The following is an 18,607-nucleotide window of genomic DNA, read 5'->3' as shown; positions in this document are numbered from 1 at the left end:
CTATCTAATGTACCTGGGACAATAGGGGGATTAAGTGACTTGCTCAGGGTCACAAGGAACAGTGTGGGTTTGTAACATAGTAAATGACAGCATATAAAGACCTGCCCATTAGTTATACCCAGTGGTTAAAGCTATAGCCTCAGTGCGCTGAGGCTGTAGCTTTAACCACTGCTCCACACTCTCCCCTCGGTGTTATAGCACGCAACTCCAAAGGGGTGTGGCTATGGGAAAAGCACGGGTGGAAGAGGGGTATCCCCAGAAGTTAAGCATGATATTATAGAATACTATAAATTGCATGCCCAACTGCTATAAATTGGGGGCTAGCATTTTCACCAGGTTTTGGCAGGTGTAAATGCTGGTGCCCAAAGTTAGGTGTGAAATTCAAGCTCAGCTAAAATTCTATAAAGGGTGTTCTGTGCCCTTTACAGAATACCAAACTAATACAGATCATCCTGGTGCCTAATTTTGTGTAAAGCAGCAAAGAGAGGGAATCAAGGTTTACAATAAAGAGATAAAAAGCACCAAGGGCCTTGCAGCGTGGGCTAGTAGAGTTCTCTTTATTAGATGACCTGACATGGCCCCATATGTGCAAACTTGCTTGCATCAGAAGTCGACTGTTTTCAATTCATCAGTGATGATGCATCAAAGGAAAGAACTCTTAAAACAATCTTCATAGACAAAATGTTTTGGATTCCTCTTGGTTTGTACTTCTGCAGCATACATATTTGCACCATGTTGGGTCATTTAATAAAGAGAATTCTACTATCCAACTCTGCGAGGCCCTTGGTAGTTTTTGGTTTTTTTTTACTTTGCTTAATTTTGGGCACCATGCACTGAATTCACCCCATACTGTAAATTCTTTGCAGAGTGCCAATATTGGTGGCCGCTTAAAAAGCGGCCGCCGAATGCATGTCAATCATGCGACGGTACTCTATAGAAAATCGTGTCTCCATGAAAGGTGCCAGAAATGTAGGCCAGCACCTATCTTTGTCATGTATTGCACCCATGTAGGCGCTTTAGGCTGCCTAACACCACTTCTGTCATTAGCCACGTCCATAGTAGTGCTAGGCAGCCTAAAGCACCTATATAAGTGTGATTCCTTTATGTATTATTTAGGCACTGTTTTGTTTTTGGGGGAGGTTTTTTTGTTTTTGTGTTTTTTTTGGGGGGGTTGCCATTTTAAATGATGTCTGTTAATTAACAGGCACCAGTAAGGCGCTGCTTCTAGAATTTCCCTCTCAATGACATTCACCACAGAATGAAAAATAAAACCGACACAAAATTTATTTGGCTGCCCATCCCTGTCTGGCAGTTTGAATACACTTTGTGGTGTGAGAGCTTTTCAGTTTTGAAATGTTGTCGTATCACCAACTTTAACATAACTGAAGTTTAAAAGACTACAGCCAGTTTTCCAGCAATCGTGAGTGGGTCTCCTGACGAAGGACACGAAACGGGGCCGCGTCGGGACCCCAAACTCCTCATTGAGCTAAGTTATGACTCTATTAATCATGCTTAAGTGATGTTCTGACAAGTATAAAACAAGCATAAGAAGAAAGGAGAAAATCCTATATATCATTTCAAGGACTGTAACAATTTTTATTAACTAACATCCTGGCTTGAAGTGTGATCTCTACAGAAACAGTTGCAATGACTGGGAGGTAAACTCTGTTCCCATTCTAGGGGGGTGCATTCCCCCCTTGTTGAGTTTCACATTTCTGAGCAACTTAAAACATATTGATTACACTTCATAGACAGGTTTGTGTTGAATGCGAAGTCAGTTCATATATTATTTAACTTTGGGTGCCAGCATTTACACCTGCTGTAAATGCTGATGCCTAGCTTTTGCCAGTTGGCCATGCAAAGGACAGTATCCAGACACAAGGGTTGTGAGGAAAAGAGGTCAACTGTGCAGCAGTGGGCAATCCAAAGCAAACTTTGCCCACTGCTGCATGGTTGACATCTTTTCCTCGTGACTCTTGTATCTGGATTGTTCTCCCCATCGTACAGGCCTCTCTGGCTTTTCTCTCCAGTGTAAGGACAGTATCTATAACATCATGCCTAACTTCTAGGAATGCCCCCGATCTGCCCAGGCCCCTCCTATGGCCACACCCTTTATGAGTTGCACGCTGTAAAATGTTGACATGGTTGTTCTAGAAAAGCGCCTAGGGTAGATATATGTGCATATCTGAATTCTTGCCAATTAATGTCAATTATTGATTGTTGACACCTTATTAACCCGTTAAGTTGCGCGTGCATCTGCTCTAAGCACCCAAATTTGGATGACCTATATAGAATCCAGGAATTAGATTTTAGCCTTTCTTATTTTCTTATGTAATTTTGGATTCCTCTTTCTCTCCTTTCTTTGTGATGTGAATGAACCTTTTTAGATTATGTTTAGTTTAAGGAAAGCACGAAAGGAAGTGGAGGGATAAACCTGAGGCTCTTTCCTCCGTTAAAAACTTTGACTGAGCTGTCAGCTATGTCGCTTGAGAGTTACAGTGTGAAGTTGTTTTTGCAAATTAGTTTGTGTAAGGAAAGCACCATCAATCTGTCATTCAGTGCTTGGAAGCTGTGTAACTCAGGGCTGTCCTGGATACCCCACAGCTATTCACATTTTTACAATATCCAAACTGAATATGCATAAGGTAAATTAACATATACTAGGATGCAAATTGATTGTTGTGTTTATTCACTGTGGATACTGTGAACACTCAGCTAGCTGTGGGATCCCCAGGACAGCTTTGGGAATCTCAGGTAGAAGATAAGTGAGAGTTAGAATCTGAGTTTGCCTGAAACCTGCCAAAGGTAATAACAGGGCAGTGGCCAGCTTAAAATCCTCGTCCTCCCCTCCCTCCAATGATATATCTTTCTCTGTCCCAAAGAACAATAAGGCATTGGATTGGATCTATCAATTTGATATACCGCTATTGACAACCAAGTATTATGCGGTTTACAATATTCACAAGCTAAAAGAAAAAAGTATTACATCAGTAAAATACATATACAAACCCCAAAGATCTTAGTCTAGCAAACAAATAAAAATCAGTCTACAGCTTAGATCATAGTCAAACAGCCCTCAAAATAGTTATTACATAAAATGCTGCTGAAATAAGATAGATTTAATCATCTTATGAAAAGTTAAATAAGTGCAATCACCATGAAAGCTGCTTAATAATGAATTCCAAAGAGCTGGGCCAGCATACGAGAAAGCCCTACTTCCTGTAGATGACAACTTAATTAATTTCAAACCTGGCAGTTCAAATAGATCCCTATGCGAAGAACACAAGGATCTAGCTGGTAGATATCTTGACAATTTATTATGCTGGATCAATGACCAAAACTTTATTAGATAGCCTGGGAGGGGAATCTCCCTCCCAGACCTTCCAGATAATGTACCGAAAATCAGTGGCAGGCCCTGGCCAGAGGTGCTTATGTGGGTAACAGGTGCTGCTACCTGGATTAGGGCTTTTGAATACTGAGCTGTAGGTACTCTACAGTGACCTCAGTAGTGTACAAATTCTCTTACACATATTTCCTCTGCTGCAAAGAAGGTGTATATGTGTACATGTGGTTTACATATATCTGTGCATAGTCTATAAAATTCCTTTTAAAAAAATTATTTATAACCTGCCTTTTACATTGCAACAGTGCCCTTGCTCCACTTAGACTATGCCCTCGGGACCATATATATATATCCAGATTGTATAAAGAAAGGTTCTGTCTTCTGGTGGCCTGTTTTTTCATGTGTATACCTTTATAAGTTATTTTCTCTGTGTATAACAAGCTTTTAAATGTGGAAGCTTTAAATGAGAAAATTACTTTTCTTTGGATTACTGGAAAAATTAAAACCTTGATGGATCTATGTAAAAAGGAGAGGTGTCACACTGGAAATTAAAGTATTTATTTAAGAAACCCTAGTTGAGCTTTCCACATGTAAATTCTGGCACTTTACACACACTATTCAAATACATATAGAAGCTCCGATTTTAGAAAGCTTGGATTTACGTATGCAAATCGTGACTATGTGCATGTTGCAAGGAGGCGTGGCTTGGGTACTGTTAGGGCAGGACTGGGGGCCTGACCAAAATATATACCGTACATGTGTATTCTCCATTTCAGAAGGGGAATTTATGTTCATGCCCACCATTCTGAAGATTGATATTTGCAACTGCTCATGGGGATTAGATAAATGACCATGACTTGATTAAATAGCCTGAGAGGGGAATCTTAATTGTCTGCTCAGACTTAACCTATTGTTCCTGGATTAAGTATATAGCCCTCAATGTTTAACTTGCTATTTTACCAAACTTTTCAAATTAACCTCATAATCTAATGCATGCCGGGACACTAGGATGCTTAGCTCACTAGTTGAGCTGTTGCCTCTGCACCCAGAGTGTGAGATCAAATCCTGGTGCTGCTCCTTGTGACCCTGAGCACCTAATCCTCCAAGTGCCCACTGCTTTGAAATGCCAAAAGCCACAAAAAGGCAGTATACAAGTCACCATTCCCTTCCCCTTTCTTTCCCCCCCTCGTTACCTATTTCTTATTACTGCAGTATAAGCATTCAACTACGATCTACATTAATTGTTCCAAAAAGTTTCCCCACATCTATGCTTCTAGTTTAAGAAGTATGAAATAACTACGGGTCACTATCAGCAAAGATACACAAACTGCTTTGTCACTAGTTTATTTAGAGTAGCCCGAGAGCCTGTCTCGACGGGTGAAGGCTAACACGGGGCTGGGAGGCCCATATATAGCCCGCGAGGCAGGCTGTTAGAGGGGAGGGAAGAGTCTAGGAAAGAGCTAGTGATATAGTTGGGGGGGGAGTGGTTAGCGCCAAAAGGTAGGCTTACGATTGGCAGGTTGAAGGTAGGGTGGCATGGGGGAGGTAATAAAGCCGGGACCTTGGAGGACTCGGCTTTTCCAGAGTCCTCCAGGGCGGCTTTTCTCCCACCCACCCTCCCATTAAGGTGGCCTCAGTAGCTCGGGAAGGCGGATCTCCTGAGCTACTGGGTGCTGGGGCTCATCCGGCGATGAGCGGTGGGCCGGTTGGGAGCCGTGCCTTGGGGTCTGGTGACCCGGTTAAAGGGGCATAAGGCCATGCCACCCCCAGACTCTTGCTGTTTATGGCGGGGTCGGGGGCAATTTATTGATGCTTACACCGGGTAGCTCGGGAGGAGCTTGCAGATGTTGTTCTATTGAAGTTTAAGGTGTTGAGGATGTTAATATATGCAAATTAATTTATTTGCTGTTCTTGTTTAATAAATTGAGCTGCGGCTATATTCCAAATTACGTGTATTGTTTCTTTATTATTTTGAGACAGAAGAATAGGAGGGGGTGTTTATGGGCGACAATTGGGACTATCCAGATCCCGCTGTTAACAGATAACTTACCTATGATAACTTACCTATGATAGATACAAATGACCACTAGACCTAAATGACAGTAAATTTAGAGGTAGGAGGGCAGGGAAGCTGATATTGGTATAGGCAGGTAGAGCTGAAAGTGGAAGGCAGAGCTCTGTCTTCTCCCTATAAACCTGCTGTCTGTCTCTTTCTGTGAACATCTTTATAATACCTGTAGCCAGCCTACTCCAGATGACATTGGGAAGTCTGGCCATGAGTACACTTTTACATTGGATTATGCATCCTACTAGATTTTCTTGGAAGTAGCTGCTTGACAATGTGGCCCCAGCTACATTCTGTTCTGAAAAACTAGGTAAACATGTGTCCAACTGGAGTGAAATGGAGGGAGGAAAGTATTTCCTTCCCCCCATCTCCTGTGCTTCTTCTTCCAGCTGAACATCATAGTATCAATACAGATGAGGCTTTGAAGCAGCCTGGACCTCTGTGGGGATAAAACCTGACCCTTTCTCCCCATTACAGCAAAAGATTAGGCAGGGCATCTTTGTAGAGGAGATAGTTATTCATCCCATTACTGGCAACATCTGGGCATGGGGAATTCAATGTAGCTTACACAATGATGGACAAGTAATATATTACTAAATAACATCTTATAGTTTATTGCTTATTATAATTTAATATGCCATCTTTCCTGAGAAGATAAAGCAGTGAACAATAGACAATGAATCTAAATCTGAGAGAAAAGAATGTCAGTTGTCAAATGAAAGAAAATAAACTGAAGGGTAAAAATAATAGTACCAGCAATATATTACTGACAACATATCCCTGGTAATATATGAGAAAGTAACAAGTAACAACTGTTGAGTAAATTACTTTCCAAAAGTAATTTAAAACAGTCAATAGTTTCCTTAGGAAACAGGAATATGTTATAGTTACTAGTCTATATAGATTACCGTGAAAAATAATATATTGCCCATCTCTGAACTTATCTTCTTGAATGATGTAAATGCTTCACTGTTATTTAACCCCCTGCAAGGTGACATGCTCAGTCTGTGCATACTTTTCTATGCAGTAGTCTACTAGCCATCTTCTTCTGTTCCAAGAGCTTTGGAGTGGACACTTGATTGCAAAAATATTTACAAAACATTTTAGAAATATGGAGGAAGGAAGTGGAAGAGTCGTTAAGAATCATGATACTTTAGGGCTCTGCTGGGCTTACCTTTGTCCAGCTATAAGCATGGAGCACCCTGAATCATTGAACATACAAAGATATAAAGGGTAAACTCATGCAATGCGTTTTAAAATCAACCTGTTTATGAAAACAGGTATGAACTTTTCATGCTAAAGTATGTAGCAATATACAAAACAAAATATATTATTAGAATAGAGAACTAGGATAGTGATGACAAATCTAATTTTTCAGATACCTATACCATGCAAATTAGCAGGATCTGGTCCTCAGTCCAGAACTTCTCAACATTGTCATAAGCAATATGGTAGAACACCTTCAGGAAAGACTTGCTCTTTGTGGATCAGAGCCTACCATGGGGCTTTGTTTGTTTGCTTGTATTGTAACATTGTTTTATTTGTGGCTTGTATTGTGATACCAATGCTGTCTAATAAACAGGATTTTAAGGAAAGATTTGCCCTCCTGAAAGGTGTAGAAAATGGGAAGGTATCTAGCAAAGTTTCAAGAACAGTCTACAATTTGGTAACTATGATTTATTGTTAAAATATAGGGCCATGCATTTAGATGCAAGAACCCAGGAGACTGTTTTACTACTTGGGATGTAGCTAGGTGCTTGGTACCTTGGTTGGCTAATACTGTTGGAAACAGGGTACTGGGCTTGAAGGACCTTCAGTCTGTCCCAGTAAGGCAATTCTTATGTTCTTATACAGTACAGGGTGTAAAGTTCTTTTGTTCACAAAATAAGAGTGGGATCTGGAAGTGATTTTATCTGACTATAAGGTCACCAAATATATAGATAAGAAGTAATGGCAAAAACCGGAAAGATGCTTGGTTTCAGAGGAAGAAGAATAGTCAACAGGAAAAAAAAAGGAATAGTTCCTCTATTATAAAAAAAAGGAATAGTGCCTCATTTGGTATACTATGTGCAATTATGGAGAATGTACCTCCCCAAAAATATAAATTGGAAGGAGTCCTCAGTGGAAATTTATTTGTTTGATGGCTAAGAAGACAGATACAATGCTACATAGTCTAGTTCAGCAGCTCTGTGGATTTTCTCAGCAAGTGGTCTCCAAGATGGGAGATGTGGATAACAAAATGAGTCTATTACATGGTATCTGTAAGAAGCATGAGTCGCAAATTGGTATGCTACAAAAAATGGAGAATTATGGGCAGCCTGTTTTTACATAGACAGGTGGAGATGCTGGAAAATCAGATTAGGGCTACCAACTTGAGGTTTACTATCTGGTAAGATCCTTTTGAGAAAATATTTCAAGGAACTATTAGCTTTGATGAATGTTGAAATGATTATTATCATAAAATGTTATTACTTACCTAATAAGATTTTGAGAGGAGGAGAGGGTGTGGAAATAGTGGATGAATTGTCCATTAGGAAAGATGAGATGGTGAATTTGACTACTCAGGAGATACTACTCTGAATAATATTTCATCTCCTGCTACCCTCCTGGTCTCCTTCTCTTCAGAAAATGATAAAATTTGTGTTTTGAAAAATTACTTTAGAAAGTGTAATTTTTTTCTTCTGTGGGGAAAAGTTCAAGTTTTTCTTGATGTGTCAAGAGTTACATAAGTTAGATGTAAGCAATTTCTATTATTAATAGCAAGAGTTATGGCTCTTGGTGTTTCTTTTTTAAAATTTTCCTTCCAAGCATTTGAATACATTTCCAGACATCAATTATGTTTTCTTTGAACTGGATCAGCTAGAAAGACAGCTATTAAATAGGGAAAAGAGATTATATTATTTTAGGAGAGATTTATATTAGATTGCCTTAAATGTAAGCAGGTTGTTTATGACATAGGTCTAGATTTATTATGTTACAGTATATATATTTGTTTAATGCCTTCTCTTTCTCTCTTGATATGGACTAGACTGCTTTGAGGCATGCTTGATGTACTTTTTCATCTAAAAAAATCAGTAAAAAAAAAAAGAAATCCTGTATGTTTGGTATGAGAGTGTGAAGAGGTAGCAGCAGTGAAAAGATATTTGCCACATTTTCGTAAAGTTTGGTGTTTAATAGATTCTTATTAACTATTTAGTAACTTTTGTGGGAACTTGGCTCTTATATGTGCCTTATTGAGTAGGGGGCATATAGTATTTTACTGCATTTATAATTAATTCTTTAATTTGAATTAAAATAATTTGAACTCAATAAAGGAAGTAGTCAGCTCAGCAAATGACTACTAAAATGATCCTCGGTATGTAGAGCAGTGGTTTTCAACCCAGTCCTCAGGGACCATCTGGCTCATTTTTAAAAAAGGATCGAGAGGTGACCCGGGGAACTACAGACCGGTAAGTTTGACTTCAGTTCTGGGGAAGATGGCGGAAGCTCTGAAAAAAGACAGCATCGACGAGCATCTAGGAAGGAATAAACTGATGAAAACAAGCCAACATGGCTTCTGCAAGGGAAGATCGTGCCTAACAAACTTATTGCACTTCTTCGAAAGAATTAACAAACGGATGGACAAAGGGGACCCCATAGACATTGTATACTTAGATTTCCAAAAAGCCTTTGACATGGTACCCCATCAACGCCTACTACGGAAACTGAAGAACCATGGGGTGGAAAGAGATGTACATGGATGGATCAAAAATTGGTTGGCGGGTAGAAAACAAAGGGTAGGAGTGAAGGGCCCTACTCTGACTGGAGGAGGGTCATGAATGGTGTTCCACAGGGGTCGGTACTCGGACCGCTGCTGTTCAATGTATTTATAAATGATCTAGAACAGTGTTCTTCAACCTTTATACACCTATGGACCAGCAGAAATAAAAGAATTATTTTGTTGACCGGCATCGGTCTGCAGACAAGCGGTTGAAGAACACTGGGCTAAGTTGTGGGCCAGACCCTGCCCATCTCTACCTAATCTCCACCCCAGACCTCGCCCCATAATAGTACTAATTGAAACACTATTTTTTCCATTCATTTTTTATAGATACACACAATGTAATCTTATTAACAACACATAATTGTTAATCATAAAATTAAATTACACAAAGCATACTGACAGCAGATGTAAATTCTCAAACTTGACATAATTCAATCACTAAATTCAAAAATAAAATCATTCCCCCCTACCTTGTTGTCTCCCTCACTCCATGCTATGCCTTACCTTCTAGCCTGCTCCCGCCTGGCCATTTTATGCCGCCCTTGGTGTTAGCTTCAGGCCAGCTCCCTCTTCCTCACTGATGAAGTGCACAAAGCTGCGGGCAGCGACTCCTTGCGCATCTCACGCCTCATCTGGATGCCTTCCCTTGATGTTGCGACGTCAGAGAGAAGGTTTCCGGTTCAAGCGCAGAACGCACATAGGAGCCACTGCCTGTGGCTTTGTGCACTGAATCAGTGAGGAAGAGGGAGCTGGCTCGAAGATAACACCGCATTGATCGCACCGTGGACCGACGGTTGAAGAACACTGTTTTGGGCCTGATGCACATGCAGGAGATTTCTGTGGTTGAAGAACACTGGTCTAGTCCATATCAAGAGAGAAGGAGAAGGTATTGAACAAATATATATATATATATATATATATATATACTGTAACATAACAAATCTAGACCTAAGTCATAAACAACCTGCTTACATTTAAAGTAATTTAATATAAATTTCTCCTAAGATAATTTTGAAGATTCAGTCTCCAGAACTGCACACAGTTCACCAAGGGCCCTTTTTACAAAGTGGTAAATGCACCAAAGCCCATTCAGTTCTTATGTGCATCAGTGCATTTACCATGGCATCATCGCTACCATGACTTTGTAAAAGGGGCCCCAAATAAGGTCTCATCAGAGACCTATATATAGGCACTATCGCCTTTTTCCTGCGGAAAAACACTGTTAGAGAGCATATGGGAAAGCAAAATTAAAGATCTAAATGTATATACTTTTTTGCACACTTTTTCAAATTGAAGAAGGGAATTATGTGCCAACAGTCATTTCTCAGTAAAGTGGGAGAAGGTGGAGAAATCTAGGGGTCCTTTTTCTAAGGTGCGCTAGGCGTTTTAATGCACGCTAAACGCTAATGCGTCCATTATAGTCTATGGATGCATTAGCATTTAATGCGCGCTAATATTTAGCGTGCGCTAAAATGGCTAGCACGCCTTAGAAAAAGGACCCCTAGTGTTTTATTGTTTTATTTTATTCTTTTTGTGTTTTTTTTTCTTAATTATTGTAATATGTTTTGTAGTATAAGATTGGAATTTGTTACTTGCATAGACGCCAGAATGGGGGAGGCCACAGGGGCTGTGGCCTCTTCAAAAATTGCTAGTTTTATATGCCACTTTTATCCCTGGTGGTCCAGGGGTGAAGCGGGCAGGGGCGAGCTTTCCTGCTCCTGTCCCGCTGCTAACCGGCCAGTCACAGCTAGTTTCTTCTGTGCTGAGCGGCTATGAGTGGGAGCACACTTTGACGCTCTTACTCAGCGTTCAGAGGCTTCTTTGATTGGCTCCCACGAATTCTCACGAATCGTGAGAATTTGCAGGAGCGAGTCATAGAAGCTGCAGGGGCAGGGTGCAGAGAGAGGGAGGGAGTGTGCAGAGTATGTCAGGGAGGAGAGGGAAAGAGGCTGGGTGGAGAGTCTGACAGAGGGGGTGGCTGGGTGCAGAGCCTGTCAAGGAGAAGCTGGGTGCAGGGGGTAGGGAGTTGGGAAGACAGGAAGGACAGATGCTTAGGGGGTTGTGAAAGACAGATACTGCACGTACTGGGAGAGGGTTGGGAAGGACATATGCAAGGGGAGGGGGTGGAGGTTAGGAAAGGAGGAAAAGAGAGATGCTGCACAGGTGGAGTAGTGGGAAGGGAGAGAACATAAGAACTGATATCTCTTGAACAGACCCTGGGTCCATCAAGTCCGGTGATCCACTCACGCGGAGGCCCAGCCAGGTGTAACCTGGTGAAAACTTAGTCATCCGTATCCCTCTATGCACCTTTCGAGGAGATGTGCATCTAACTTGCCCTTAAATCCTAGAACGGTGGTTTCCGCAGCAATCTCCACTGGGAGAACGTTCCAGGTGTCCACCACTCGCTGTGTGAAGCAGAACTTCCTTGCATTTGTCCTTGGCTTGTCCCCCCTCAGCTTCAGTCCATGACCTCTTGTCCTAATCACATTTGACATCGTAAATAACTTTTTGTCCTGCTCTATCTTGTTGAGGAAGAAATGCATTTGCTTCTATTTCTCTGGGGGTTGTACTGCATGCAGAATCTTGAATCTTAGAGTTTTGTTTGCATATATTAGTACTTTTAGTTTGTGGTCCTGTATTTGCATAGGGGTTATCTGCATGTGTGACCAAGGCCAGGTGTTCTAGTAGGAATGAATGTTGAGAAACATGTATGCTTTGCGTAGTTTAATTTTGTGGTTAACCATTATGCATTGTTAATAAGATTATATTGTGTGTATATATGAAAGATGAATGGGAAAAATGGTATTACAATTAGTACTATTATGGGGGTGGGGTCTGGGGCAGAACTCATGGGTCCCCCCCAAACAAAAAGTGTTCCGCTGCCTATGGTTACTTGTATGTCTTTTACCAGTTTTGGACGTTTTATTGTAATCCGCATAGAATTGTAGGATATGCGGAATATGAATATTTGAAATAAATAAATAAAACAAGAGATGTGATAAAGACATTATGGGGTGCAATTACCAACGTGGGCATAGTTATCAATATGGTACTTTACCACTAACGTCTACTAGTTTGGTGCAGGTCCCATTTTATGCACTGAGTCCTAGTTACTTATAACTGGGGCTTAACAGTAAAATAATCTGTCTTAATATTGGCCCATATTGGTAACATCTAATCTAATCCTTAGGTTTGAATACCGCATCATCTCCACGTTCGTAGAGCTCGACGCGGTTTACAGTAGGAGAAATAGGAAGGAACTACAACAGAGGGTTAGAGGTAGAAGTGTGAAGAAAATTTCGAGGACTTGGGATGCCAAGATATAAGAGTTTCCTTGATTCCTAAGTTGGAGGGAGACTTACATTTTTTGAGAAAGCCAGGTTTTCAGATGTTTGCGGAAAACTTGGAGAGAGCTCAAGTTCCGAAGAGGGGAGGTAAGGTTGTTTCAGAGCTCATCCCCCCTTTATAGCTATAGCTATTTATTTATATCCAGATTGATAGCTATAGATATATAGCCAAGGTTTAAATGCACAGGAGATGGATCTCTTCTACTGAAGAGGAGGATATGGCATGAGAGTCATAGGAAGAAGGTGAAACAAGGTGAATTCAGGGATAATGCAAGGAAATATTTGTTTATAGAAGGGGTGGCAGTTCTATGGAACAACCACCCAGTGGAGGATTGGAGACAAGACAGTATCAAAATACAAGATATAATGGGACAGATACAGAGGATAGGAAGACTGGATAAGCCATGTAATGTTTTTTTGCCATAGTGTTCTCTGTTTAGCCTGATTTCCTTTGTTCTCTCATAAACTTCTTACCAGTTGATATTTTTGTCTGTTGAACGTACAGCAAAAGCTAACATATTTTCCCATAGTAAAGTCTGAACTCTTATGATGGTGAAGGTTTCACTCTTCAGCATGCTATAATTTGGTTACTTAGGGGGGACAGGAAATAACAATAGAAGTCATATTCTAATGTAAATTCATGTTGACTCGTTTAGAATTTGATTCATGTTGAGTCCAGGTTGAAACTTCAAGAAATTTCAGGATGTGTGGAAACCATTAACAAAATATTGTACGGATTAGATGAAACTGTTTCCCTTAAATGTATCAGTTCAATTGGGTAAGGGGGGGATATTTTATTAATATGTATTTATATGATTATGGAATTTATGGTAGGGAGGGATGGGAAGGGGGAGGGATAAGAATTTATGTAATATACAAATGATAGAATATAAGTGATATATTTATTGTTAATGTGATTGAATATATATATACACTTAATGTAATTTTGAAAATGAATAAAGAATTAAAAAGAGTCCAGGTTGAAAATTTTTACTGCTTCACTGTGGCCAGGACCAAGTGGACAGTTTTAATTTAGAGTCTAGAGGGGTGTAAGTATCATGGAGCAGCAGGCACAACGCTGGTCGCTTTGTTGGGTGGATTGGATAGACCATACAGGTTTTCACTTGCCGTCATTTACTATGGTACTATGTAGTTCTGCATTCTTTTTCACAGAAAGAATGAGATGGTCAACCCATTTTATCCTGAAAACTCCTTCTCCCATCTCTACAAGAAAAGATAGGAGGGGAAACAGAGCAAGAAGCATCAGAAAAAGCTCATCTCGTATTGAGGTTTTTCTGATGCTTCCTTCATAATTTTGTTTCCTCTTCCACTGTTCATACTAGTTTCATGGAGCTATAAATTATTAGGAAATCACATGTAACTGACATCAGCAGGATAGATGGGAGAATGGCAGAAGATGAAGACAAAGGAGGGCAGAAAGACCAATTGAGAAAGAGGAAAACGAATGAGTTCAGTGATGATCTTGGAAGTGAAGAAAGATGCAAATGAGAAAGAGCAACTAATTACAGAGAAAGGGGAAAAATTAAGGATAAATGAAGTAGCACATTCAGAGAAGCGAGATGAATCTGATGAGACAAATGAAAAAGTATATATGGGAAAAGAGGAAATAGTAGAGACATGAGATGAGGCAAATAAGCTGGGGAGAGGAAACAGACAAATAAGAGGTATTGGACTTGAGAAAGGGCAAGGCAGCAAATTAATATATAATGGATTCAGCATACAATGTATTCAGCTGGTTTTAAGAAAGGTTTGGACATTTCACAGTTAGTTATTAAGACATGGGGAAGCCAGTACTTGCCCTGGATAGGTAGCATGGAATGTTTCTACTCTTTGGGTTTTGGCCTGAATTGGCCACCGTGAGAACGGGCTACTTGGCTTGATGAACCATTGGTCTGACTCAGGAAGGCTATTATGTACTTATAGCCTAGTGGTTTATATTCAGGTACTCAGGCATTTTTCCCTATCTATCCCGGTGGGCTCACACGCTATCTAATGTACCTGAGGCAATGGGGGAATAAGTGGCTTGACCAGGGTCACAAGGAACAGCATGGGATTTGAACCTACAACCTAAGGGTACTGAGGCTGTAGCTCTAACCGCTGTGCCACATACTCGCCATGAAATAAATGAAAAGAGGTTAAAAAAAATTGAAATGAGCAAAAAGGCAATTCATAAAATATTTGGAAAACATAAATGATAAAACAAAATAGAGACCATAACAAGACAGAAAACCGACGGTCAAAGAGGCTGCAGAAAAAAGGAGCACAGAAAAATGTAATCATGGAAAAAACATGCAACAGTGAGAAAATGACAGAAGCAATGAAATGGAAAATGTGGTGTAAAAGGAAAGAATAAAGGTGGGATAATACGTAATATAAGGAGGAAAAAGAAATGAGAGGAGACATAGGAAGGTGACTTAAGGAATGAGAAAAAAAAAAAAGAAATGTTAAGGAGAAGAATCAAATAACAGAGCAGACACATTGATGATGCTGTTGTATTTTCATTTGTAATACACAGAGTATGGTGACGCTAAACCTCACTTATGTGATACTGAACCTATGCTTACTAGCATACTCCAAAGCAGGACTGTATAGCCGGGCTCAGGGTTTGCATTGCACAAAGTTATAATTTATAAGCTTTTCCACTAGTAGCTTCTTCTCTTTGTCTTAAACCTTGTCTTAAAACACTTGAATGTTGTGAATGTAGTCACACTCTTAGAAATTGACATGACCTTTTCCGGTTCAACAGATATGGAAAAAGATCGAACCCAGAGACAATGGTCTCAGATGTTTGGTGGAGGGAAAGCACAGAAAATATTCCTAGATCTAGGTAAGCATGCAAATGTGTTGTGATTTTTTTTACTTTACTGTACAACTTCAAAAATAAATATGAATGCTCCATCTCAAACCCATAGGGTGAAACCTCATTTCTTCTGCTATTTCTTATGAATAGGGGCTGCTGTGCATTAATGGCTCTTACTCACTGATCTGATGAATAGGCAGTTGTCTGAAGTTGAATGCTCAATGTGTTTTTGTGTCCTGGAAGCGTTTTCACTAAACAGGGACAAGCTTTTATTTAGATCTTAAAGTGTCAATCCATGGATCACATAAGTTACCTAGGTGGAGATGTTAAGCACTGCTATGCGGAGGACCAAAATTCAGCTTCCAGCTCAAATCTCCTCTCTGGGCTGTACACAATTGGTTTTAGAAGGGTAAAACTGCAGAGGTAGCTTTGATGATTCCTGAGGGGAGTCTGTCACTACTTACTAGTGACATCTAGTGGCTGCATTTAGGACCTATGATTGCAGAGCTCCAGAAGGACCATCACTGTGATAACTGGGCTAGGTGAGATAAGAGGAGTAAGAAATAGAGGAAACCTCTATATATCTGTAAATAAAGGATCATGCACTGGATCCCATCTCTCATGCTGACTGAGGTAGAAGCCCAATGGAGCAGAATGAAACTGCCAAGCCAAAATATACCCCCCTTTTACAAAATCACACAAGAGGTTTTTAACGTTGGCCAAGGTACCAAATGCTCTGCGTTGCTCTGACAGTCATACCACCTCTTTTACAAAACCGCGCTAGCGGCTGCTGCACGGCAACAGCCCCGAAGCCCTTTAAATCTCTATGGGCATCGGGGCCGTTACCGCAGCGGCCCGCGCTAAACGGCTTTGTAAAAAAGGCCCATAGAGTTCCTATGAGTATCGGAGCAGCGCATAGCATTCAGCATGCTGGCTGGCATTAAAAACCTCTTGTGTGGTTTTGTAAAAGGGAGGGGAGGGGATAATTTTTATCCATGCCTGTTCCTCAAAAAACAGAATGAGCTGAAGAAATCTATGAGAGGTCTCACCAATGATCTGTAGAATGGTAGAATCTCTCTCTTTTTTCTACTAATTATGCCTTTCCTAAAATAATCATTTACAATAAAAATAAAGGGTGCCCTGTGCCAAGCAGCCTTTATAAAACAGCGCTTAATGTTGATTCCCACACCCAATTCTGGGTATGAGGATTTACACCTGCTGAAACCTGGTGTAAATCCTCATACCCAGGCACTCCACTAATGGCAGTAGGATGCACGAATGTCCGCCCTTTATCCGCCCATGCCCCTTCCATGGCCTCACCCCCTTTTTGAGTTTCACACTAGACAATTTAGGCAACCAATGTAATAATAGCACATAGGCAGATATTGACGCAAATCCTAATTAGTGTCATTTAACAACTGTATTGATTATTTATGGCTTATCTAATTAGTTTGTGCACAGATTTGGGATCTGTGGCCAAATTTGGGCCCTGTTTACTGAATCTGAGGGAGAATGTCTTAGTAAACCAGTCTTTTGGCTGCAGCTGGATGCAGGCATTTCGGTGGGATGGTATTGAGACTGTTTCAGGGCTAAAAAAAACAAAAGAAAGACCCAGCAGACCATAGTAAAATGAATCCAACAAGAAAAAACAAAAAAGTCTGTGGATAAGATGTTCTGAAAATGATTTATTTCTCTTCACAATAAAATAATAAAAATAAAAATGTAATAGTCCAACTGGACCCTACACGGTCCATGTTTCAGTGAACATGCCTTCCTCAGGGGTCCAATTGATGTTAAAACATAATAAAAATAATAATAATAAAAAGAACTTAAGGCAAAAGACTTGTCTTGAGCAATTAGTCAAAATTAACTGGAGACAAGCAGAGTATCGATTGTCATTCCTGAGGAAGGTGTGTTCGCCAAAACACGGACCGTGTAGGGTCTGGTTGGACTATTACATTTGTATTTTTATGATTTTATTGTGAAGAGAAATAAATCATTTTCAGAACATCTTATCCACTATTTCAGGGCTGACATAAGGCATGGATATGGGCATGAGATTTGTACCATTTTTCTTCTTTTTCTCTAACGCTGTGGCAAATAGCCTAAAGTAGATCACTGGGATGAAACACAGTGCATTAGTCATTTTAAGTCAGCATTTAGCTTCCGTGTTAGATTTTCGACACTTGATAAATTGCTCTGTGATAGACTGCTGATTCCCTCAGCATCTGATACCAAGCAATGAGCTTCAGTGCTCTGAGATGTTCTAGGCACATGAGCTGTTCCCTCTGGGATCTATGTATTATTGATTTCTAACAAAGAGTTAATGACATGAATTTTCCACCCATTTGAATTGTGAAAAAACAATATAACTGTTGCTTGCATGCTCTCCTGTGTAATAATGTACACACTCCTATCTTCCGAGCTTGCTTTTTTTCGGCAACGTTTTCTGGCAGTGGGCAGATAACTCAGCATTAAAAAGGGCTTTCGTAGCATCTTAGAATATAGAGCAGAAGGGATTTGTCTGCATGACAGCAGTGAGTACGTGTGAAGCCCAATTTTATGTAGGTTATCAAAGTCAGAAATGGATAGCCCAAATTAGGAAGTTCACTATCAAACAGGAAGACATTTATAACATATGTATAGTGCAACAGGGAATTCTCTTCACAAAAAACTTCCCTTCACAAAAAAAGTCACCAACAAGTCACCCTATCCAATAATAGATGGTCTTTTCATGAATGAATTCCTCTTCCTTATATTTAATTATTTCTTTAAACCACCATTCTAGTAATTGATGCATTAAATATAAGAAGGAAGAGGAATTCATTCATGAAAAGTCCATCTATTATTGGATAGGGTGACTTGTTAGTGCTACAGGGAATACATGTATATTTCCCTATAATGCAGCAGGAGCAACTATTCTATAAAAACTACCAATTCAGAGAAAGATCAGCATCCCTCGGCAGCTTCTATAGGTAAATGCCTATTTCCACAACATCTGCATATAAGAACTGCCTTTCAGAAAATTATCAGCCTCATTCGAGATAGAATGTAGAAGTCAGAATTGATATGTCCAGGTTGGGATGTGCATAGTTCCACAATTCTGGCAACATTATAGAACTGGATTTGCCGGCAAACAGCCTGTTCTATGATTGAAATACATGTGTGTTTGCCTGCACATGGAATAGGAGCAGCCATTTTACAACGAAACACATTGGTAACCTGAATGGAAAAACACGGCAATTTACACGTGTAAACTGATATTCCA

General features: G+C 40.1%; 1 protein-coding gene across 2 annotated transcripts in view; it reads left to right on the top strand.

Annotated features, from left to right (window-relative positions):
• The window catches only part of NPY (neuropeptide Y), a 46,167-nt gene that overhangs the window by 11,935 nt on the left and 15,625 nt on the right, over positions 1-18,607 (top strand). The window contains exon 3 of one of the 2 annotated variants that reach the window (XM_033935202.1): positions 15,286-15,366. In XM_033935202.1, coding sequence (XP_033791093.1) covers positions 15,286-15,366 — 81 coding nt within the window. Of the gene's footprint in view, positions 1-15,285; positions 15,371-18,607 lie in introns of those variants that run through there. The other variant, XM_033935203.1, reaches the window with a different exon arrangement.

Source organism: Geotrypetes seraphini, chromosome 2 (assembly GCF_902459505.1).
Source record: "Geotrypetes seraphini chromosome 2, aGeoSer1.1, whole genome shotgun sequence".
In the NCBI taxonomy this organism is placed as follows: Eukaryota; Metazoa; Chordata; class Amphibia; order Gymnophiona; family Dermophiidae; genus Geotrypetes; species Geotrypetes seraphini.
Note: the sequence above shows the minus strand (reverse complement) of the source record. Positions and strands in the feature narration are given on the sequence as shown.